This window comes from Balearica regulorum, chromosome 2 (assembly GCF_011004875.1).
Source record: "Balearica regulorum gibbericeps isolate bBalReg1 chromosome 2, bBalReg1.pri, whole genome shotgun sequence".
Classification (NCBI taxonomy): Eukaryota; Metazoa; Chordata; class Aves; order Gruiformes; family Gruidae; genus Balearica; species Balearica regulorum.
The window spans coordinates 10,032,456-10,057,218 of NC_046185.1; the positions used below are offsets into that span (position 1 = coordinate 10,032,456).

General features: G+C 45.1%; 1 protein-coding gene across 3 annotated transcripts in view; it reads left to right on the top strand.

The window, feature by feature from the left end:
• The first annotated feature begins 3,151 nt into the window (after positions 1 to 3,151).
• Positions 3,152 to 24,763, top strand: part of ADCY8 (adenylate cyclase 8) — a 129,356-nt gene continuing 107,744 nt past the window's right edge. For 2 of the 3 annotated variants that reach the window (XM_075743312.1, XM_075743313.1), the window contains exon 1: positions 3,736 to 5,297. In XM_075743312.1, coding sequence (XP_075599427.1) covers positions 4,359 to 5,297 — 939 coding nt within the window. In that variant the 5' untranslated portion in view covers positions 3,736 to 4,358. Of the gene's footprint in view, positions 5,298 to 24,763 lie in introns of all 3 variants that reach the window. The other variant, XM_075743311.1, reaches the window with a different exon arrangement.

Genomic DNA, 24,763 nt, shown 5'->3' on the forward strand with positions numbered 1-24,763 from the left:
GCCAGGCTTGCAATCCTGAGGACATAAATAGTCCCACTAAAGTGAATGAGATCATTATTTGCATGATTAAATATCATAACATTAAATTGTACATAAATGTTACTGCTGTGGGTAGAGAGGGGGAAGGAGTGTGACATAAACTTTCAGGTGACAGAAGAGGAATGAATTCTGCCTGATTTCATCCTTCAAAAGCCTTCTAGTGACAGTATTATTTTTAAATGGCTTTTAGTGATTTTGTGACACTGCCAAGTCATTTAGCTCTATTTTAAAAAAAAAAAAAAATCCAACAGCAACAAAGATTGAATAATGCACACTACTAATCCAGGGCCAACTGAGCCCTATCAGGACTTACAGGACTCAGGAAGTATGTGTGAAATTCCCTTGTTGGACCCCCAGCTCGTCCACCCTTCAGTGGCAACCAGGACTTTGGCAGTCCCACCTCTCTCCGGCTCCCCAGGATGGTTGGCCTTCCTCCTTGCTCTGCAGAGCCCAGAGCATTGCTGCAGTGGGTCCCTACACTCAGAAAGATCTTGGTAGCCTTGCATAAAGATGTCCAGTACTTCAGAAGCTGATATTCAGAAATATGTGCAGGAAATGTGCACGCCAATGGTTACCTAAACACACTGCACTGCTTTGCCATCACCACTGAAGAGAGAGTAGACTCACCAAACATGCAGATGGCACAGAGGTGTAGAGGACTGTGGGCATGGAGGAGGGCAGGTTTAGTATTCAACATGTTCTAAGCAAATTGGGCATACAGGATGGAAAAACTACACTGCATTTTAGTGAGGGCAAATGCAAGGTACTTCTTGTAGGCTGTTAGGCACATATGGAGCAAGTAACATCTGCCCAGGCCTTGAGGACAGCAAAGACGTTTCAGTAGGTCATCAGTTGTGGATAAGCCTGTGATGGGAGGAAGGCAGACATCTCACAGGATGTATAAATAGGAGTATAGATCATAAGATGCGGTTTTTAGACATAAGACATGTTTTAACTGAGATGAGTTGTGGGCATCTCACAGAGGGGAACAAAGAAACCATGAAACAAGCGTACAGAATCCAGCACAAACCAAAAACAACAATCAGAGACCTAGAAAATGTGACTCGTGGAGGAAAAAAAATAATGACAGAAATTAGGTTGTTTAGCTTAAGAAATGAGAAGAGGAGGAGGGAACGGATGGAAGAGGCATTCGTTAAATATGTATAGACTACTGCCATGATAATCTGTTCTCCCTGTCCATGGTGGGCAGGACAAGAAGTAATGTGCTTAGTGAATGCTGCAAGGAAAATTCGGGTTAGATATGAAAATTATGAGGATGGAGAAGCATAGAAATAGACTGCCTGGGGAGGTACAGAGCCTCGGTCGCAGGAACAATGGTGAGGGTAGAGCTCACTCTGCCATGGGGTCCAAGGACCCCCCCCCAGCACAGTAATTCAGTGATTACAGCAACATTAGAGAACTGAGAACTCTCTGTCTTGGCTTCATCTTATCTCTTTTCACTGGGTGTCTCCTTAAGATGCATTACATAATTGTCTCCTTTTCCTTTGATTTAGCATGATTCGTGTTGAGGAATCTGAATGAGCAAGATGCTTTCTTTCTGTGATCTGGGGTAATACCACCAATACTTATAATTTCTTTTATAAAAGAAATATATATCGTTATATAACATTTCCCCACTTATAGTAACATTTTCATCTTCAAGTAGTGCTGTGATTTCCATGGGATTTATCTAGGAGTAAGGATGTGTGTCTCTATTATTATTGTGAAACTAGTATTAACCCTTTCCAGGTTAGAGAGGTCATGCCAAACCACAGGAAAGACCCATCCCTGCTCACAAAAGCACCACTCATTCCTTATCTGAGCTCTCAAGAACAAGAATTTCCTCTGCTCATATCTGTACAAAACCTGCCTCACACATGGGACACAGACTTGGCTGGAGTCCCCAAATCCATTGTAGAGCAAATACAGAAACAATCAGTGAAATCCTTCCTAAATCTCCGTGCCTTCCTTACAATACTAATAAAAGGTGAGTTAATGACAGTCAGAGGCGTGTTCATGGAGGCTCAGGCCCACCGCAAGTCAAGCATCACATGCCATGTTCAAGCACCTGGACCGAAGCCAGCGCTCCGAGCAGGGTAGCACAGCGCCTTCCAGGCAGTGCCTCTGTCCACGCACATCCTCACTGCTGACAGAAGGCAGCTGCACATGTATCTCAGAGAATTCAGCTGGCATCACTCTTGTCTTTCGAAACACAAAGAAAACACCTCTCCCTCAATTTGCAACAGTCTAGTGTGTGGACTATTTCTGTTTCAGCTGCTTCTAGCAGCAGGGTTTCAGCCCCAAAGTTGTCTTTCCCCCAGGACAGGGTTCAGCCTCTTTGACAAGGTACATCCTGGGCAGAGGAGGGATGGGAGAGGTAAAGATGGATACCTCCTACCCCTCTTTGCCAGGCTGTGCCACTGTGCACAAAGCATTCCTGTTTGCTGGCACAGACAGAACCCACAAGCAGTGGAGCAGGGACAATCTCCTCTGCCAACGTGAGGGGTGTGAGGAGTGGCTCTCACTCCGGTCTCTGTGCACGGGACAGTTTCTGTTCTTCATCCAGTGGCTTTAATGTAAACGCTGACAGGATGGGAGCCATCAAACGTGCAAACACGCTCACTTAACCCAGAGTGGTTAAAGCCACAGTGCTGGCAGCGACAGCACCTTTCTCAGCGGGTCCGAGCTTGCCCAGGCAGAGGTGGGGTTGGCCCCCAAGGTTCCTCCACCCTGGGCAAGAGCACTAACTCCCAAGCAAGGCCTGAGGCAGCTCTCCCTTGTGCCTAGGCAGAGGGATGCCCGACTTCAGCATCTAGTCTCACTTATCGTGACAGATGGACGAATCTGCTAGGCACAGTGGGACAGCCCGGGGCACCCTACAGAAGCGCAACTTGGAGAAACAGAAGTGACAAACGGAGGATCCTGCTGGGAGCAGGGAACCTGCCCCGGACCAACCCCCTCCCGAACGCCCCAAGAGCCTCCGCCCGCCGTCCCCTTCGCGGCGCCGCTGCTGCGGCTGCTTTAACCGGGCAGGGGGGTGCGGGCAGCCCCGCCGACGTCGCGGGCATCAGCTGACCGCGCCGGGCTCTGCCTCCTCCCGGGCCGCCCGCCCGCAGCACCACTCCGGCGGCGGCGGCGGCGGCGGCTGGCGGCTCCGCCGTGCCGGTCCCCGCGGCTCCCGGGGCAGCACCCGCCGCCGGCTCCCCGCAGCCCTGCAGCCGCCGCGCTCCTTCCGCGCCTGCCCCTTGTCCTTTCCTCCGTCTCCTCCTCCCTGCTGCCGGGGGAAGCCACAGAGCCGGAGCCCTCCCTGCCCTGACCCGCGGAGAAGTTGGGATTCTCCCAGCGGTCTTCCCAGAGCTCTGAGTTTAGGACGGGATTTTCGTTCCCTGCTCTTTCGCTTTTTTTTCGGTGGGATTTTTTTTTTTTTTTTCCCTTCCTTTCTTTCTTTCCCTCCTTTTTTCTCGTTACCAAGCAAGCCGAGCGTCTGCGATGGATGGCAGCCCCGAGCCCCCGCCGGGCAGAGGCACCCCGTGAGCCAGGGCGGCGCGCCCTGTGGGGCATGCCCCGCCGCCGGGGGGATGCGGGCGGGCAGCCCCCGGCCGGCGGCTCCGGTGCCGTGACCGAGGATGCCCGCGACCCGGCCGCCTCTCCCCTCCGGCCCCAGCTCGCAGGGCTCCCGCTGACCGCAGCCGCGGGGATTACAGCAGCTCCCGAGGACCAGACCTCGGAGCGGAGCCCCGGGATCCCCGGAGAGAGGAGCTGCCCGCTGTGAACGGCTCTCTGCAAGGCGGCTCCCCCACCCCTCCGCGCCTCCAGCCTCCGGATGGGGCCAAGGATCGCCCGCCGGGCAGCGGGGCTGCGACCGTAGATGCTCCGCTCCTCCCTCCTCCTCTCCGGACCCGCGGCTCGGTTCCCTCCCTGCTCACCGCCCCGAGGAGGGCGCGCACCCAGCCCGCCGGGCCGCCGGAGCTGCGTTGCAGCCGGGCTCCGCGGGATGCGGCTCCGCGGGGCGCCGCGGGAGAGGGCGCGGGGCGAGGGCCGCCCGCGTTGAGCCAGCGCAGCCGCCCCGCGGACCCCAGCGGCAAACCAGCCCCGCCGCCAGCCAAACCGCCGGACCCAGGGACCTGCCTATAAATGTGATCCCCCCGCCGCCACCCCGCTGCCGCCACCCGCCTTTCTCCATCCCCTCCCTCCTCTCCCGCGGCTCCATCCCTCCCGCCCCCCCCCCCCCCCCCCGCTCCCCTCCCCAAAGACGGTGTCGTTCCCCCCCCCCCCCCCTCGCCCCCCCGCCGGTGTTCTGCCCCCCGCCAGTCACCGCCATGGAGCTCTCGGAGGTGCGGTGCCTGAGCGACAGCGATGAACTTTACACCATCAACAGGACCCCCCCCGGCAGCGGCAGACCCCAGCGCCTGCTGTGGCAGACGGCCGTGCGCCACATCACCGAGCAGCGCTTCATCCAGGAGCACAGCAGCAGCAGCGGCGGCAGCAGCAGCGGTGGGGGCAAGGGCTTCAGCTCCGAGGAGACCTGCTGCCCCAACCATCACCCCCACCCGCCGCACCACCACCACCACCACCACCACCTCCGGCGACAGTCGGCTGGCCGGAGTTTGGGCGGCGAGCGCCACAACAACGGAGGCACCAAAGTCTTCCCAGAGCGCACGAGCAGCAGCGGGGACCTGGGCTTCCTGCCCCTGGACTGTGCCCCCAGCAACTCGGACTTCTTCCTCAACTGGGGCTATACCTATCGCGGGGTGATCTTCCCCACTCTCCGCAACTCCTTCAAGTCCCGGGACTTGGAGCGCCTTTACCAGCGCTACTTCTTGGGCCAGCGGCGTAAATCCGAGGTGGTCATGAACATCCTGGATGTGCTGACCAAGCTGACCCTGCTGTTCCTCCACCTGACCCTGGCCTCTGCTCCCATGGACCCCATTAAGGGCATCCTCTTGGGCTTCTTCACTGGCATCGAGGTGGTGATCTGTGCCTTAGTGGTGGTCAGGAAGGACACGACCTCGTACACCTACCTGCAGTACAGCGGTGTGGTCACTTGGGTGGCCATGGCCACGCAGATCCTGGCGGCCGGCCTGGGCTGTGGCCTCCTTGGGGACGGCATTGGCTATGTGCTCTTCACGCTTTTTGCAACCTACAGCATGCTCCCGCTGCCACTCACCTGGGCCATCCTGGCTGGGCTGGTCACCTCTGTCCTGCAGCTCGTCATGCAGCTGGTTATCCCCAGGTTGGCCGTGACTTCCCTCAACCAGGTACCGTGGTGAGGAAAGGGTGGGAACCTTCCTCTTTCACCATCATTCTGGGTGAGAGGAGATGTGGGGTGTCCCGAGAGATCCTCTCCCTTTTAGTCAGGTGCTCAGAGGTTCGTTACCTGGAGGGGAGACTACAGGCAAAATGCAACCTTCTCCTCTCCCCCTCCTTGCTCCCCCACTGCCTATCCCAAGGTTTCACCTCAAGCTGGGGATGGGGACACTTGCTAACCACTCTGTCCCCTTTTGTACATTCACTGTCCCTTGAAATAGCTTTGGGGAGAGGAACTCCTGGGACAAATGGGGAGGATGGGTCATTTACCATTGTGGTGGGTTGACAACCAACACAACCATTCCCCTTCCATACTTCCAGCAGTGGTCCGTGGCATGAGATGACTCTGTCTTGGCCAAACTCTCCCACTGCTCATCTCTCATTTTACTTCCTCGTGCCTTTTGACTCTGCGTCTGCTGGGATGACTGATCCTCTCATATGTGCAGCGTAGCTTGATCTTGGCTATGGGAAAACAGGAGCAAGGCATGCTGCTCTTTTGCCAGGAGAGCAAACCAATGCCCCAGTGAAATCAGGGGAAGGTTCCCCTTGGAGGTTTTTTGTGGGATCCTAGACTGTCTTTGGAGGGCACCAGGAAGCCTCTTCTACTGACGGTCGAGGGGCAAACATTGTTGTGCTGCATCCTTACAAGTGATGTCTAGGACAGAGTACTGGTTACATGGGGGGAGCAGTGGTGCAGTGCAAACCTCTGAGAGGCACCAGGCAAGATACAGGTCTGAGGAGTTAAAAACAGGACTAACCTGACTTCACACTCATCTGGCTTCTTCTACACAAAACTGAGAAAGCACTGAACTCCCAACATCCCTGTAAGGCAAAAAACCCACTGCCTTTCTCGGGCAACTTAATCCTGGAGATTCTTGCTGCTCCCTCCCTCCCTTTTCCAGACTGTCACAGCTCTGCGCTACCAGTATTTCACAGCAGATTATCATCTCCATTTGGCTAGCTCCGGGGAGTCGGGGAGAAGGGGGTGGAGGTACTGGCAGATAATCCCCAAAGGAGGGAGGGTGCCGAGGAATGTGGTGTTGGTAGCATGTTGTTTATGTGAATGCCAGGAAGTGGCTGATCTTGCACCTGGAAGTTTTGATGATGATGGTCCTTGGCGCACATCTACCTCGCTCAGACCCTGGCCCTCCTGAAAACCCTGCCTACCCCTGTCCACCCCCTTCCTCCACGCACTCCTTAGTTGTGAGCTGCCCTGACCGCACTTCCCAGTGGCCAGGCTCACCCTGTTTGGGAAAACCTGGCCAGTGTGTTGTGCCTGGCTGAGCCCTGTGGATGTGAGACAATTAGATTGCGCGGAGTTAATCCCCAGCTCTCGGTAACGTGCTGATGAATGAAGTGCAGCTGCGCGCCGTGTCCCACTCCCATGCACTGCTGGCTGTTAGTGCTGGGTCAAAAGCTGTGTGAGTTATACTGATTTCTTAATTTACTTCCCTGTCCTATCCTGGAGCTATGAGTAATGCACTGCTATCTCATTACGCACAGGTATCATGGCTGTTTAGCTGTCTACACACACTCATGCATTTCCCACAGACATTTCTAACAGAGATGTTTCATTTTGCAGCCCGATACCTTGCCAGTTGTGTGAATGAACTGCCTTTGAGTGGTGCACAATGAGACATTACCAGCCAGTTCATTGCCTTCATGAACTACATATATAAATCTCCTTAACAGGAGCCGCACAGCTTGCCACACGTCGATGTGTTGATTTACACCGGCTCCTGCCTTCCCAGAGCCCACTTAACATCGCCTCATTACGCACCGCTTCGGCCGTTTGCCTCCGACCCCTTATAGCAGAGGCCGGATCCTTCCCCGCCCCGGGGTTTGCTCCCCACCCCGATGCAAAGGGGGGGAGCTCGGAGGGGGACGGGGACCCGCTGCCCCCCGCACCAGCCTCAGCGAACCCACCGCGGGCAGCGCTGCCTCCCCGCCGCGGCCAGATGCGCGGGGCGCGGAGCGGGGGAGGGCCGCCCGGGCGCTGTCCGCCGACGCGGTGCTGAAACCGCCGCGGCGCTGCGCGACCGCTGCGCGACCGCTGCGCGACCGCTGCGCAGCCCGGGGGCTCCCTCCAGCGGCCCCGGCGGGAGCCTGCCCGCCCCTTCCCGACCCCGGCCGCGGCCCCCGCCGGCTGCGCCCCCCGCGCACCCTCCGCGCCTCCCGGCTTAGGCACCGTGTCCTCACCGCGGGGGGTACCGCTCGGCCTGGGGGGCTCTGGGGGAGCCGGACTCGGCGCCCAGGGAGATGCGCAGCCCTACTTAGTTACTTTGTAGTGTTGCACCATTTTTTTTCGGGGTTTTTTTTCCAGAGAATTGCAGAGCACTTTCAAGTATTAGGGAGTGAGGGCTTTTACGGCTGATGAAGGGTATATACCTATTACTTCACAGGTGAACACAAAGAATTTAAATGACTGTGTCATCAAGGTTATATAGGAAATCTTTCAGACAGCGCAGATTTCTTCATCTTGCAGGCAAAGCACTCCCTTTTATCACAGGGCTTATTTTCCCAGGTGAAATACTGCATCTTCCCTTCAGGGAAGCCTTACAAGACTAAATGAACTATTATTTCATTATATAGCAATACCTGTCACTGGCTTGCTATGCCTCAGAATGCAGAGAACTGCTTACGCTGGACCAAAACCAGGAATTAAAGTATACAATGAAAGAAAAAAAAACAGAGGGTAAAACTCTGATCGTGGTACAGATAATGGGTTTTCCACTGATTTTTATGAGACCAGGATTTCATGCAGAGAAAATACTGAATTCAGTTCTGAACAGAAAGAATCGTCTACCTTGGAGTCAGTTTATTACTGTACCCAGTAGTATCCATGGGGACAATGATTCTGATCCTCTTCTCAGTCACACAGGTATAAATCAGTTATAAGTCTATCTAAACTTATAATGTTGCAACAGTTTATACAAGAGAAAAATCAAGTGCTGTGGTCTGTTTTCCCTTAATCTCTTAATTAATCTTAGTTTTCATTGATAAATACGTTCACAAGGAGTTTAAATCATTAGTAACGCTGAACACAAATATGCAGTACTACTGCCTGATTCAGCTTTTTGTTGAAGTTAACAAAGTGTGCATTACAATGAATACAAATAATGCCCATTGTTCACCATTTTTTCTTGCAGTAACACTTAAGAGGTCATCTGATTTTTCCTCCCTTACATCTCCAAAATTAATTTGAACCAGCATCCTAGGTAAAGATGAAGGAGAAAGATTGCCTTGAAAAGAGATTTAAAAAAAAAAAAAAAACCAACCCAAGTGCAACAAGACAAACATAAGCTCGCTAGTTTCAATCCTGCCAAGTGCTCAGTGCTTCTGCGGAGATATGACCCCCCCTTAAACCCAACTGACCCCAGCCTGAAATGCTGAGCAATGTACTGCTGCTCAACCAAGGGAGAGCCATGAAAAAAGGGCCTGATGCTGTGATTTAGGTAAAGGCAACACTGGTACTGACTTGACTAAAGATTCTGTCAGGAAGCAAATGAGAAACGCAAGTTCTTACCAGTAAACAAGTAAAGTGCATTGATTTGTGTGACTGGTCAGGTGCCGTGCTGGGGGAGGTGTTTGCCTCTGACATTCCCCAAAATGAAAGCTTCATTTGTATTGCATTCATTCTTACTTTTTCCTTGGTGATAATGTGGTATACAATCCAATATTTCTAAGACCATATATGTGTTTCAGGCATATGGGGAAGAAAAAACAACTCAGAGCTTCTTAGTGTTATGTAACGTAGGCAGATGATAATATAAATATGAATTTTGACAGGCTTGAAATTATGTAAGATATAAACATATTCTGGATTTAATCCTCTGCCTGTGCACTCTTCACTCATGTGAGTAAATGCTGCAGTCAGTAAGTCTACTCTTGTAAGTCACCTCCATAAGGGATACCTTGATGGATCAAGTCCTAAATTACGCATATTAAATAAATTTTTGAAAATACATTTAGAAATAACCTTGAAGTGGATAATACCAAGACTGGGAAACTCATTTTTTTTCCCTCTGTTAACATCTGTCATTCCAAGTCTAGGCACTTCTGTGAATTAATATAGCAATGTTTGCTTGCTTGTTGTTTTTTTTTTCCCCAATCCCTCTCTCAGACTTGTTTATTACTAATAGAGCAAAAAGTAAAATTAATGCAGTCACAAGGAGTCTTATAGAGTTAAATCTGTATAATTACGCAATGGTAACTGACAGCTTTTATATGCGTATATCACTTACATCTTTTCCAAAATCTGATCATAGATATCAGTATATGAGTATGTACAAAACACACTCATCTCTTCAAAATTTCTGCCAAATGCTTGTGCAGTATCTGTTAAATCTGTTCGATATAAGGATATCTCAAAGTTGGCTATCATTTGAGGATCAGAATCAAAACACTCCACCTTTATCCCCATGGTTGCTTTGACAGCATTACTTTTTGGTTTTCTGTCATAGTCCATTATGGATGACTTATAACCTGATCGTGTGATTTGAGACTGGCTTTTGATCTGGTTTCCTTTTATATCCTGTACTATCACCTGACCAGTATCAGTGGGTCACAGCATAATTAGATTAGAATTGGATACACTTTTCTCTGAAGCAGCTGCATCATTGTTGTGCTAAGTAGGGCAAATGCATCAGTTATATTTACAATTTGATGGTTAATTGCTTTCAGAGAGTTCCTCCATTTTGGAGGAACTCAGGCAGAAACATGAATGAAACCTGCTTTTATCAGTGAGTTTCAGCCTACAACATTTAGTGCACTTGTTCTCAGTGAAAGTTAGTTTGCTAGATTCAATGTGATATTTTTTTCTGCTATCAGGACAGACAACTTTTGGGTTGTTTTTAAGGTTTTGTTTATTGCTTGCCTGTTGTTTCTCATGGCCTAGAAAGAGGCATATGCTCTAAAATAGCAGCATCTAATACAAAATAATCACACACCAGAGCAGCGCACTTACAGCTGACAGTTAACAGCAGATCATGCTGGAATGATCCTTATTAGCCTGTACAGAAGACTGAGGGGATAAACATCTCCAATCCATCCTCTTACTGCACTTCTGAACCCTGTCAATGATGTGGTCTGAACAGGAAATATAAGAGGGCAAAACTAGAACCATTTAATGGATTCTTCTTCCAGAGGGCAGAGAAGGTGACAAGTGGAAGGACTCCTTCCTCCATTTTCTTTATTTCCAGTACAAGTACAAGAAAAACTAGAGTGTTTCATGTAAAAGGTGAATTTTAGTAAACAGAAGGGAATTAAGCTTTTAAAGTGATGCTTAGGCTAATGGAAACTCCAAACCTGAAAACGTTTATTCAGCTGCTGCCTAGCACCCCATCCCTGCAGGCACCTTGTTAACATCACATTTCTTCAAGTGCAGTCTTCTTGCACTCAACTGCACTTCTGTTTCTGAGCATCCCATGAAGTGCCTCAATGACTCAATGTTAAAGTTACCATTCAGCCTAGCCGGAATCCAAACACCGTTCTACTGGGGACGTGTTGTGGTTGTACTACACACAAAGTTCCTGCCTGATTTCCAAGCCAGATGAGAAGGGGATTGTGCTCTTCCTTTGTGTAACAAATGTGGTGATGAAAATGTTCCTGGAATGTGGCAGACAAAGGTTTAAATCCCTTTTTCCCCAGAGGGGAATGAAATCCACCTCTCTTACCTCACCAGAGAGTTTCCAAAGCAAACCTTCCCCCATTCTTAGCACAGTTGGTCTTCTGGGAAGACAAAAGGTTAAGATCCAGAGGGCCAAAAAAAGAAAGAAAGAACAATCCTGACTCTGTAACCAACTGATTAAGGAATTCATCTCTGGTGGTGTCCTTGCTGAACATTTTAGTGTTTTATATAATGCTGTTAAATCATTCCCTGGAGCACATGTTCCAACCAGCAGACTGTACAGTCTGGTCCCCTCTCTATGACCTGATGAACCTTGCATCTCTTTTTCAGAGTGATGCAGCTTCCCCAGAGAATTTCTCTCCCTCCTTACCTGCTGCCCCTCCAGCTCCTCAAAAGCAAATACAGCCTACAAGGAGGGCATTTCCTAGGGGGGCAGGAGATACTGAATGAGGGGTGAGCCTCCAGTCATTGAGCTGCTATATAGAAGATATATAGCTATTTTAAAAGACAATAGTAGGCCCTATTCAATATTTGAACAAAAAGATATAGACAGTGCCCTTGGGGATGGAAGGGATGGGGGTTTGGGACTTAGAATCCCAAATACAGGGAAAAAAAACTTCACAGTGAATCTCTAAATCCGGAGGAAAAACAAGGTTTAAGTCATACTCTCTGTCTTTCATAGTTCCCTCCTAGCTAGCTCTGTTCCCATCCATCATGCTGGTTATTTTGTATTCAGTCTGAGACATTAGATTATTTGTGCATGTTGTGTAAGGACCCATAAGAACATGGTGGCAGTCGACATAGGCTTCTGGCTTAAACTTTAGTAATCACATGGCTGCAAGTGAGGTGCACAAGGACCTTGATTTGTGACTTCTGAGCCTTTTTTTCTTCATCTAGCCCTTCCTTCAGGGACAAACTCTGTTTCACCTGCTCTGTTCTTGGTGCAGTGCAGTTTGTACCCATCCCCAGTGCAGAAGGGCCCGTAGAGCTGCAATCTGTCCCGAGGAGGGAGATGGACGCAAACCTCTGAGTTAGTGGTGCAGTGAACCTTGAGCGTTTTGGTACCAGCCTCACTCATTCAAACCAGGGATAAAAGAGATCTGGCTGGTCAAAAGGGATCAAGGACAAAACGTACCGAGTACTAAGCATTTCTTGGAACTAAGGATCTTACTAAGGGATCTCATTAGGGCCTGACTGACTCACAACAGCTTGATTTAGGGACCTGATTGAAAGTCCACAGAGTATAACATAAAGAATCCCACAGACATTAGGATCTTCAGGTGAACCAAGAAGATGATTTCTCAGGACCCTCTTTACGGAAAGCATTGCTCTGAATCCACATTTCTTCTGAAAGAGAACACAAACGTGGACATCCAGCTCCTTCAGGGATCTCTTGGAGTGAGCTCTGTCACTCTTATCTCTCCAAACACCCAGGTCTGCAGACAGAGATACCACTGCGGTGCTGCCTAATCTAGAACAAAAAATATCAGGAAATGTACACAAGGCAAGCTGCAAAGCCAGGCAGCCATTGGCTGACAGAGAAATATTTCATCATGCAAGTTTTGTTTATTAGCAACTATTTTAAGAAGTGCTGCTATTTCATTTGCCAGCTTCTTCTGCTGCAAGGTTTCCCACAGTTAGCCCTAGAGGAGAGAAGAAGGCTGCTCAGTTCATTAATTAACCATTGCTGCAGTCTGAGAAACAGCTGAAGCATATCAGTACAAAAAAATAAAGTACCCAAGCCAATTTCTTTTTTTTTTTTTTTCCACAACCCCAATTGTGCTTCTCTCAAACAGCCTGATGTTGATGTTATAATTTTATATGATGGTCTTCGTTTTAATCTAGAGAACAATTGCTCCTGGTATTAATGAAACACTATTTGAATGAGTTTAATGATTTAATTCTTCTACCCACTTGATTTTGTTTTTCAATTTTGAATTAACCATTACTTTATAGTTTGGGATTTTTCAAAAAAAATCTTCACTTTCCTTTGTTTTAACAGCACAGTCCCTTAAAAATAAAATGCATAAATCCCTCTTTACTGAAATCAATGGAAGCATTCAACAGCGGCAGAATCCTGATTAGGAAAATCAGTTTGTATCTTTGGAGACATTTGATCTCTAGGCACTTAATTTTTTCTCCTTTGTTCAAACTCTGCTGCTTCTACCTGGGAGCTACTCAGGGATGGAGCTATCTAGTCTGTGCTGCTTGCTGTAGGTCTACCACAGTGGGAGCTTCATCCACCAGTCCAGAGGTATCACCACAATGCAAATAAGAACTAATAATAATCAGGAAAATCAATCATCACAGAAGAACTACATGATATTATACTGTGTACCAGGTGTTTTATAACTCTGTAGTAAGGATCTTAGGTAAAGAAATTACTTAGATCTCATGGCAGTTATTCAAATAACTGTACAAGATCTAGATATACACATTCTTTTACCCTATGGTTCTCTGTCATATGTGAAAGTACATCTAACGCTTATTAGTATTAATAATCTTCATAAGCATACTAGATAGGGTTATAATTGGCATAGAAATCATCCCATATGTGCACAGTATGGATCTAATTTAATGTGCCAGATATGCATATTCTTTTAGAGGAAGGAGTGACATTCACCACAGATTTCAGCTAGGGACTGGGAATGAGGATCATTTCCATTTCATCACTAAATTTATCATTGGCCTGTGCTGACCCACACACATCACTTTGTGTTTCTGTGCTTCATTTGATTTGAAAATTTGCCTTTCTCAGTTGCTGTAATATGTGACTAATACATTCAATTTCTTAGTGATTTTTGTGCAAAACATGCCCATCACCTTCCATGATGCATCAAAAGAGGAATACTCTATTGACTTCTGTCAGCCACACATATTTTTTGTTAAATAGTGAATACATTGAATGTAGTGGGAATGTTTGCATATAACTTTATTTTATTATTATTTTTTTAAAGACCACATTCCACATAATTCTCTTAAGGGCTGGAAGGCATGTCCTATGAGGAGTAGCTAAGGACCCTGGATTTGTGTAGATTGGAGAAAAGGAGGCTGAGGGGCGACCTCATTGCTCTCTGCAGCTTCCTGAGGAGGCAAAGTGGAAAGGGAGGTGCTGAGCTCTTCTCCCTGGTACCCAGTGATAGGATACTTGGGAATGGCTCAAAGCTGCACCAGGGGAGATTTAGACTGGACATTAGGAAGCATTTCTTTACCAAGAGGGTGGTCAAACACTGGAACAGGCTTCCTAGAGAGGAGGTCGATCCCCCAAGCCTGTCAGTGTTTAAGAGGCATTTGGACAAAGCCCTTAACAACATGCTTTAACTTTTGGTCAGCCCTGAAGTGGTCAGGCCGTTGGACTAGATGATTGTTGTAGGTCCCTTCCAACTGAAATATTCTATTCTATTCTATTCTATTCTATTCTATTCTATTCTATTCTATTCTATTCTATTCTATTCTATTCTATTCTATTCCATTCCATTCCATTCCATTCCATTCCATTCCATTCCAGTGACTCCAGGATCCCTTTACATTAGACCATCTGTGCTGAGGGGATTTTAAAGTAGATGCCATATAGTTTATACAAGGCTGTGCTTTCAGCACTGGGCTACAGAGCCAGCCACCTCCTCAGCTGGCCTCTTTGTGATCCCACGCTTCCTGCTTTCACATCCATGCAGCTGACCAGTTTCAATGGGAGGATTGGAGAACATTGCCACCTTGATTGATCTGTTGCCTTAAGAGGCCTCTTTCCTAGGACTGGGATCCATAGATTCACACTGCTTTGCCTAGAACTCAGAGAAAAAAACAGAAATCAATGCCTGATCTTTGTGCAAAAGCTGTAAGTTCTTGAGCAGGAAGAAATTCCCTCCTTCCTGGGCACAGAGTGAAATTGTCTGAAGAAGATTGTAGGTCTCAGGTTAAGCTCTGTGCTGCCCAAAGAGTTAAGCAAAGTTAGGACATGTTTCAGCCTTCAGTCGATCCCTCTCCCCAAAGGCTGTAGCTATATTACCTCCTCCCAAGGAAGGTGCCTACATCCAGCCTGTGAGGTGGGAAAAGCAGCTCTGTGATGACTGCCGAACTACACGTGGGAATTGTGGAGGGAGGGTTGGTTGACCAAGGCCAGAAGAGTGCCTGCAACTGTTCTGGCAGTTTAGCAGCATAGGTGATTGCATTCCAAAGGTGTCCCTTGATGCTGTTTAGTGCACTGCAGGGTTGCAGCCTCCCCAGCTGCCTGCTCTCCTCTGAACTGCAATGAAGCAGACGGGGAGGTGTATACTTGGTTTGCCTGATCAAGGTGCTAAGGACATATAGTAGCCTATACTGTAAGCATTAAGGGAGCAGTATATCCCAAAATGGACAGAGATTTATAGTAGATTCCTCCAAGATCTGAAGGACCTTGAGAGTAGCCAGTGAAAATTGTTCTTTGAGACTTAGGCAGAACTTCTCATACGAAGTCTGCCCAAGGACATTACTGTAACATTTTTTTGACATTTCCAGAATGTAGCTAAATGCCACTCTGACTGATGCTATGATAGTTTCCATGTTGTCGCCAATCCCTAGAGTAATAGCAGCTTGTTGACAATAACAGGAAGAGAAGAATTTATTATATGTATTTACTTTGTGCTAATGTAATTGCTTTTTCTGCCATTTCATTAATCACCTGAGAGGCTACAAGAAATGGTAGAAGAACACATGAAGTGTTCCCATTTTCTTTGTGATGGTACAGGATGATAAAGCCTCCAATGATCTTCTTATAATCTTAATAGCTCTTCATGCTTAGAAATGATTTTTCCAATGACTTATCACTTTCTTTCCTGTAAAAATTTACTTGTGTCTGCTTATTCTTAAGGGATCCTTATGTACATTATCTGATGACAGCCACTCTTCTTTGCTATCCCTCCATAGTAGAATATCTAACTTAAGCATTCATTTACTCCAAATCCCATCAACAATCAACACAATAACATTTAAAAGCTTTAAGAGAGGACTCTCAGTGGTAATGTGACTTTGAAGAAGGGTTGCAAAAGAATGCATCTTAATTTTAAAGTCAAGAAAAGCACTCATATGCATAAAGATGAGTATAAATTTAAGTTGTTTGATGGCCTGAAGCCTTGAAACTTAGTGCAAGGATTTTTAAAGTAGCTGTTCTTTCGTCTTCAAGCAGCTAACAAAGCTTTTGTTGGCCAGATTGCTTTCCATGGCACTAGAATATGCTAACTTCCTTATTGCATTTCCAAATTGTCTATCCAAGTGTCATTTATTAAAGAACTATTTTGATGTTGTACAAGAAGGAAGAGTATTTGAGATACCTTCTGATTTTCTTCTGCAACACAAGACTTCCATAATTAAACTTGACACAGTTGATTTTTTAAAATCAAAAAGCAACCAATATATTTAATAAAATTGAGTAATAACCCATGTTTAAATTTCTAAAGGTCCAAACCACTTGATAGATTTACATATATTTGTATTAGACACAAATATTCAGCAAAGGCAATGCTGTGGAATTTTATGCTTTATTCTTTTTTTTGCAACTTGCTTTCAGGTTCAGTAATTACATTTGCAAGTCAAAATAATATTTACTATGTTCCTAAAGTTTGTGTATATCTAAAGAGAGTTTATAGGTGCAATTTAAAAATGGAAAATACACACAGCATTAATTAAGAGACATGCTTTCTAATTGCTATCATTAAAAACTCAAACTATAATCTGGAAATCAAACTGTCATCTTCTGGCTAACAGCAATATGGATTTAGTAGTTGTGGATTTGTAGAGAACCCGCAAGGTGCTTAGTCAGAGCTTAGTGGCCTTTACCATATAATGACAAGTCAAAGAATCTCAGACAAAAAAAAGAAAATGCTAGAGAAGCCTACAAATAAGGAAAGGATTAAAAATCCAAATCATAAACACAAACACAAATTCTCATAGACTTTGTAGGAACCCTGTGGTCTACAAAACACAGAAAGATAGGTGGTCATAGCAATTATTCCCAGGATAGTCATCTGGCCTAGAGTGCATTTTTCAATGTGATCTGGGTCTTAAAAGTACAAGGAGGCAGCAAGTGAGATTTTCAACACTCCACAAGCTAAGGGACTCCTGAAACCACTTAAGTGACTATAAGAGTATCTTGTGGGATTCCTTAAGTCCCTCTGACTCCCACCAAACTGAATAGAGTTAAGTGGTCTTATATGGTGTAGGCAATACAAAACTGGGAGGAGTGACTGATGCACTGGATGATTGCACTGCCATTCAGAGGGACCTCAATGAGCTGGAGAAATGGGCTGACAGGAACATCATGGAGTTCAACAGAACGGAAATGCAAAGTTCTGCACTTGTGGGGGAATAACAGCTCTGCAGAGAAGGTCCTGGGGGTCCTGGTGGACATCAGATTTATATCTGTGGTTTGCTAAGGACATATTGGATCAACCATCAGCCAGTAATATTGCTGATGGTGAAAGAAAATGACAGAATCTAATCATCTCTTCCAAGAGTCTAACAACTGATGAAAGGACTGTATTGTCAATAAAGTCCTGTTGAAGGCAAAGAAGTAGGAAAGAGTGAATCCAATGAATAAGGAGGGACCATTTTTACACAGTGAAAAATATTTTTCAGGTCATCATCAGCTCATTTTAATTGACCTTCAATCTTCCTCATCTTACGTTGTGAACCTGGTCTGATTTGTCTTATTAATATAAACAAAAAATAGATATAATTTTTATATATATATATCCCTGCCCGCAGCAAGGGGGTTGGAACTAGATGATCTTTAAAGTCCCTTCCAACCCAAACCATTCTATGATTCTATGATTCTATATATAAAATATATATAAATATATTCAGAGGATCATTATTATTGTACATTCTGTTCATTATATACATTTGTGGTGCATAGGCCACGTAATTACAAAGAATAAGAATTTTCCTGGTTGTTCCTGCTCTAAGCAAAGTATGTAAGTACCTGTGTACATTGAAAGATACGGCTATTGTCTCTGAAATCTTTGGGACTACAACTGACTTTAGAACTATTCTTAGATATATGGTATACATGAAAATAATGAAAAAATATAGCCATACAGTGACATAAGTAAATATAGAGATTAGTTCATGGCTCTTCTTTTGCATCTATATCCCCCTACACACTGGGAAGCCTCATGGGATAGTTTGTTGCTTGCAAAGTTGCTCCATATGTAACACCTACAATAGGTCTATTAGACCAGAGGCTGCTTTCTGTTCCCAGAGTAGCATAACACCTTCCCTAGGGCTGAGCATCCCATCCTGCCAGAAAGCAGGGAATTGGGCTTTTACTTTTGAAAAAACACAAAATCTTCCCTTCCTTCTCCAACAAAGAAAAAGCCCTTAGCAGCACACAATTGTAATTCAGGGAACATGGTGGCTAATGTTCTCTTCAAGGGCAATAAACTCTGACCTTGCCAGGATATTTTAATCATGTTTTTCATGTTGTGAAGGGCAATTCAGTCTTTCAGCAAAATGCCTTTATTTCCAGACTACAAAATCAGCATCAGCAGTTCAGAGCAACTACAGAGAAACCTTTAATGAAAGATTTTTAGGCAGCCATTTCTACTCCTGCCAGATACAGGAATCTCTTTGTAATGATGAATACTTTGCAAATTCATGCTGGGTTTTCTGTTCAGAGTAGAGCATGGCATAAAATACACATGTGGAATATGGGTGGTTTTTTTCTTAGTGAAAGTAGGGTGGTAGGTAGAGGTAGGTCATCCTGGGTTTTTTTTTATCGTTATCATCATTTGGAAGATAGGCACATCAACAGTGTCAACAGCGTGCCCAGGCTGCCAGGAAGGCCAACCGTATCCTGGGGTGCATCAAGCATGGCATTGCTAGCCGGTCTAGGGGAGTGATTGTCCCACTCCACACTGCGCTGGTGCGGCCTCACCTCGAGTACTGCATGCAGTTTTGGGCGCCACAGTACAAAAAGGACATAAAACTATTGGAGAGTGTCCAAAGGAGGGCAACAAAGATGGTGAAGGGTCTAGAGGGGAAGACATATGAGGAGAGGCTGAAGTCCCTTGGTTTGTTCAGCCTAGAGAAGAGGAGACTGAGGGGAGACCTCATCGCGGCCTACAGCTTCCTCACGAGGGGGAGCGAAGGGGCAGGCGCTGATCTCCTCCCACTGGTGACCAGTGATAGAACCCAAGGGAACAGAATGAAGCTGCGACGGGGGAGGTTTAGGTTGGATATCAGGAAAAGGTTCTTCACTGAGAGGGTGGTCGGGCGCTGGAACAGGCTCCCCAGGGAAGTGGTCACAGCACCGAGTTTGACTGAGTTCAGGAAGCATCTGGACAACACTCTCAGTCATATGCTCTGATTCGGCTGGTCCTGTGTGGAGCCAGGAGTTGGACTCGATGATCCTTATGGGTCCCTTCCAACTCAGGATATTCTATGATTCTATGAACAGTTTATGGCTTAGGAAACATTTTTCCAGAATGTCTGGATGATCCCATTCACATCCAGTGGTACTGCTACATTGCTGCAAGCTCTGGACTGGCCCCTGAGTTACCACCTCTCACAATTGCAAGTCCTGCAGATCAGCAATGTCTGCCCTTGTGATTCAGCAGAGTTTTTATTGAATACTGAGGTCAGCAGGAGCGCCCATCTCCCAGAGGAGGGATTGTCCAACTCTGAGTGGTAATGACTCTGCCATTTCAATTTCCAGTTGAACTCAGTATGCTGCCCACATGCTATAGGTGTCTTCTGAATCTTAAATATCTCTAGGTAACCACATTTTTCCTTCAGGGTGTTACCAGAGTTCTACCAGTCTTAGAAAGGCATTTGCACACCCACAAGGCTGAGCTGCTCGGAAGTGCAGTAGTTGCACCTCGTTGCTATTAACTAGAGAGAAAAAGAAAAAAAAAAAAAAGTAGTTTGGCGGGGTTTTTTTTAGAATCTGCCAAGAACTGAAAATTTTAAAACACAGACACAGATGCACATACTGTTTAGCTTTCATTAAAGAATTTCTTTTAAAAGAAACCTTCATAAAATTTTTCCAGTTGTCCAAATTTGTCTTGCCCATCTCCAGACATAGTTCCCAAATTTATTTATTTTTTTAATATCATCTTTTGAGGTATTTAGTCTGACTGGTTCTACTTTTTTATTAATATTTTTCTCTTTGAAGAAAATAATTGGCATGACTTAGAGGTTTTGTCTTTTTTATAAACTCTTTGTGGAAATAATACATAGGAACATGTCAGAAGGCAAGAAAGAAGGCCAGAATGCGTGACAAAAGTTATTTATGATACAAATACATTGCGCATTCATTGCAAGGATATGTTAGTTTTATGTTCACATAGCAATTAATTGAGCTGACTTTAACAAATGGATGTGGATGTTCACGAGGAGGGCAACATAAAGGAGTAATTTGAGCTTGTTCTTTTTTTTTTTACCCAGAATTTAATGTCGGTTACAGATGTGGTTACTGTCCAGTGTCGGCTATCAGATGCCAGCTTACTACGACAACTGACGTGTTTGTAGTGCTGTCTGTGGACACGGTTTTGCTTTCAGCACTGCATTGTCTGCACAGAAAGAAAAGAACTTGAACAGTGGGGCCTGGCTGGGGCCTTATTTTCCACTCCAAGAACTGATTTCATCCTTCTAAGGAAAAAAATTAGTTCAAATTGTTATCAAGAAGGAGACATAAGTGATTCCCTAGGATATCTGAAATGCTTCATTTCACTTGCGTTCTGATAGCTAACAAACCAAGATTGTTGGAGGAAACTGCTTAAAAAGCCATGAGAGCCAGCAGGCATATCTCCATCAAACAGAACAGGCAGTAAACACTAGAAAATGTCTCACCCTGTCATTAAATGTGTCCTTTCTCCTTGAGCCCTTTCATAGATTTAACTGTTAGTACTGTCTATTTCCAAAACCCATCAACCAAACGGGCAGGTGAGTTTCTAAAACTGATTGTCTTTGGTTTTCTTTTTAAAGGCTCGGCAGTAATGTTCTCTCCACTGCCTGAAATTCCAGTAAGAAATCCACTTTCCTGGCTAGTTCTTGACTTAAATTCTGACATTCTTTTTGTGCATTTTCAGCCTTGGTATTCATACCCCAGCATGTTCGAGGCCACACACAATTTCTTTTCAAGCACTCATCTTCTGAGTGCTCCTAAGAGAGCAATGTTTACGTATCATGACTGCTGCTACATCGATCTAAATAGTAGATAGATGAGCTAAATACTCACTAAGACCAAAACCTGCTTTGCCCAAGTGAAGTTCCCTTTGAAGCCAATGAGCTTCTGTGTGAGCAGGTTAAGATTGACCTTGCTCTGAAGTGGGTGCCTTTAAACAACCTGAACTGCAAAAATGTGGACAGCATTCATAGCCATGCAGTGGATCAAACCCTGTATGAATTTACAGCTATGCTGATGTAAAACATCTGGGGGGCTTCTCTTGTTAGTTTATGTCCATCAAGATTTAATACTCTCCGGCAGCTCTCACTGGTATCAGCAGGATTCATTATTCAACATCAGAGACAGCAGTTGTTTTGTCTTGTATCATTTATTTAATGTTCCACGAACAGTCCAGTTTCTATTCGCGTGCTTACACAAGCAGGGAAAACAAAGGCATGGCTTGTATTGTCAGGCAAGGAGAATTTGGCCCACAGTAAATATCAGGGTTTGATGTTAATCCCATCCTTATTTTACATCAGAATAAACCACTCTCTTCAAAGGAATTAGTCCTAGGTCATACCAGTGTCAATGCAGAATGAATCCTGTGCTATATGTCTCCTCTGCTAGCGAAGTGGCAGAAGAAACCTAATCCTTCATTATTTGTCTGTGGTGTATTCTGCCAGCCAAAGGACTGAGTCAACTTTTTCCCACAGCACTCTCTGTACTTTTGATGTCAGTCTGACTTCTTCTAGCTCACCACACTGAAGCATTCACCGTGACTAATAGCAAAACAACACCCACAGGTTTCACAAAGGAAAATGTTTGTCCTCGCCTAAATCTCTGAGATAAAGTTTTAATCCAGCTGGTCTGGAATGCTGTAACCTCTCATGGCTTTTCTCTGGTACATTTCCATTTGCTTCCACGTTCCTTGTCTATTTTCTCTCCAGGATAGTTTCTAATTGAGAGTAAAAAATTTTGAGATAAAACAGACTTCAAGAGAATATTGAGTCACGTTCAATTGTTCTGAACAAAATTCCCATTTAACTTTGAATGATTCATATCTTCTGCTGTGCCTAAGCTGCGTTCAGCTCATCTCTGGAGGACAAAGGCTCCTGGACCCTATTACCCCATCCCCAACCATCCTAAAGTTTTCCTTGGAGGTATATCCATATCTTCACAGGCTCTCCATTTTCTTCAGTCTCCTAAGGTCATATCAGCACTGGTTCTCAGTATGGTTAAGGATGCCTGGAATTCTGTGTACACTGAAGTCAGACTACAATTCACTACCTTTATGCTACCCAAGATTTCTCCAAAGTAAGGGCAGGCCTTAGGTGTTACTATCTGCCATGATTACAGCCCAATGTTAGCATCAAGGTTAGCTGAGAAAGTAGGTGTTCAGGATTTTTGTTGATTTTTTTTTAATGTTTTGCTAGGAAAGAACTCTAAAAATGCCTTTGCTAAGTTCTATCTTTTCTTGATTTTCAGAGGATCACCATAGTCAACAACAAAAGGAGATACTAAGGGAAAAAATAAACATAGGCAATATTAAATTGCTTTCATTGGGGCTTTCAGGTCACTTTTCAAAAAATAATTTAAAACGGAAGCAGAGCAGCCATAATGGGAAATTTGGAGAGAGGAGATATTTTCCTTATGATTTCGGGGCTAGCAAGCCTGCAGCCTGATCTGGGATCTGTAAGTCTACTCTTACCGTATCACACATCAATCAGCTCCAGATTCAGTGGGGAAACTCTGTCTCTAATGAGACCTGTGAAAAATGACAACCACTTACAGGTGCAACTGTGGGAAAAATTTAGTCTTACCATTCGCCTTTATTTAAAAATGCTGATAATAAAGTGTAAACAGCTTTTGTTTCCAACACTGTTTTGGCTTTTTTTGGGGGTGAATAGTTTAAAAAAAGATCGGCTGTGGGGGGTGGTTTGTTTGCCAGCAGGTATAACTGATTAACACAAACAGCCGATCAGTAGAGCTTTCCCATCAGAGTAGAAGCAGGCTTTGAAGGACAAGGGTGGTTTGGAAAAGGACACTCAACACTATGATATCCCTCATCTATTTTTCATTACCAATATTTTTCAGTATTTTTCAATTTACTTTTTAATAGGTATTAGTCTCAGTCTCACCCAGACTGGAGTGGCTTTCATAAGACAGTCTTTATTTCTTGATAGAGTCTAAGAGTAATTTAAGATCATTACGTTTTGCTATTTTTTTTTTTCCATTGCAATACCAAAGAGGAAAAAATATTTGCAAAATCTTGCCTCTTTCCTCCACCTATGGCCACAGCTTGATAATTTAGAGGAAAACACAGAGGACCTGGCCTAGCATAGCTTTTCATAGAAAAATGAAATCTTCTCTTGTGCAGTCTGTTGTTATAACTCTGAAGAATGCACCGAAGCAGGATGACCTGTACACAAATCATGACGATTGCCAGTTCCGTTGGGAAGAAACACAGAGTACATACTGCAGGTAATTCCTGGGATACGCATACATGTGATCAGATGAAAACAGCAATGATGTGTGTCAGAAAAGATGAACTGCTGTCAGCCCTACAAAAGTAATTATTGCTTGCTCAATTTTGACATCTAAGAGCCATTATCTAGAGCAATAAAAACAGCTGTGCAGAGCACCACCCTAAACTCACTTAGCAGAAATGCAGACTACCTAATTCTGTTTTCCTTAAAATGTAGTTAAACTCTTTCCAATGCTGCAAAGCAGCTTTGATGAATTTTATTATTTTTTTTCCTACCATTACTCCTAATCAGTTGTATAATCTATTAAGGAAAGTACTAGGAGTTCTTCTGCCTTGGCTATCTTGGATTGTCTCAGACAGAACTACTGAGATAATTTGAGGAAAATTTCCAAAGGTGACTTTCACTTTAGAGGTCCTAGTTTTACAGTGTACAGGCTCACCCTAAAACTCAGTGATGGTCTCAGACATTTCCAGACTGGGAGTCAGCTGGAATTTTTTGTCGCTGGAAAGTTATCTAAGATGTCTGATGCCCGGTCCCCAAACACTGGTACCTCTGAATTGGGAGACAGTTATTTACAATTCAGATATCCATGTATGTAATGCAAGGGGAAAAATTAGCATTTCCTAAGGGTTGGTTAAAAAAAAAAACGGGAATTATTTTTTATTCTTAATATTTAGGATATTGTGAGTGTGCTTCCCCACTTCAGATTAATTTATTATAAATCTTTGTTTAGATGGTGTAACTTTTATTAGGAGTAATTATTGCTCTAGTGGCTTTAAATGGAATGTGGCTTCTCTTGAATGTAATTACTTTGGTATTTGTTTTGAACAGTAAATGTGCAACTTGTAAGGGAGATCATCTTCTGCATAAAAAAAAGTGTAGGGAAAATTTTAGTGTCAGACTGACCTCCATGAGTCTGAAATATGGAAGTGCAGAAAGAGAAACTCCATGGCTGCCTAACACTCCCTTCTGAGCAGTGAGCAGGGGAATACCATCACTTCAACAGTTTCCCAACCTACCCTGATACACAGATTCACAGATTGGAAGGGGTTGGATGGGACCTCTGGAGACCATCTAGTCCAATGCCCCTGCTAAAGCAGGATCACCTAGAGCAGGTTGCACAGGATCACATCCAGGTGGGTTTGGATCTCTCCAGAGAAG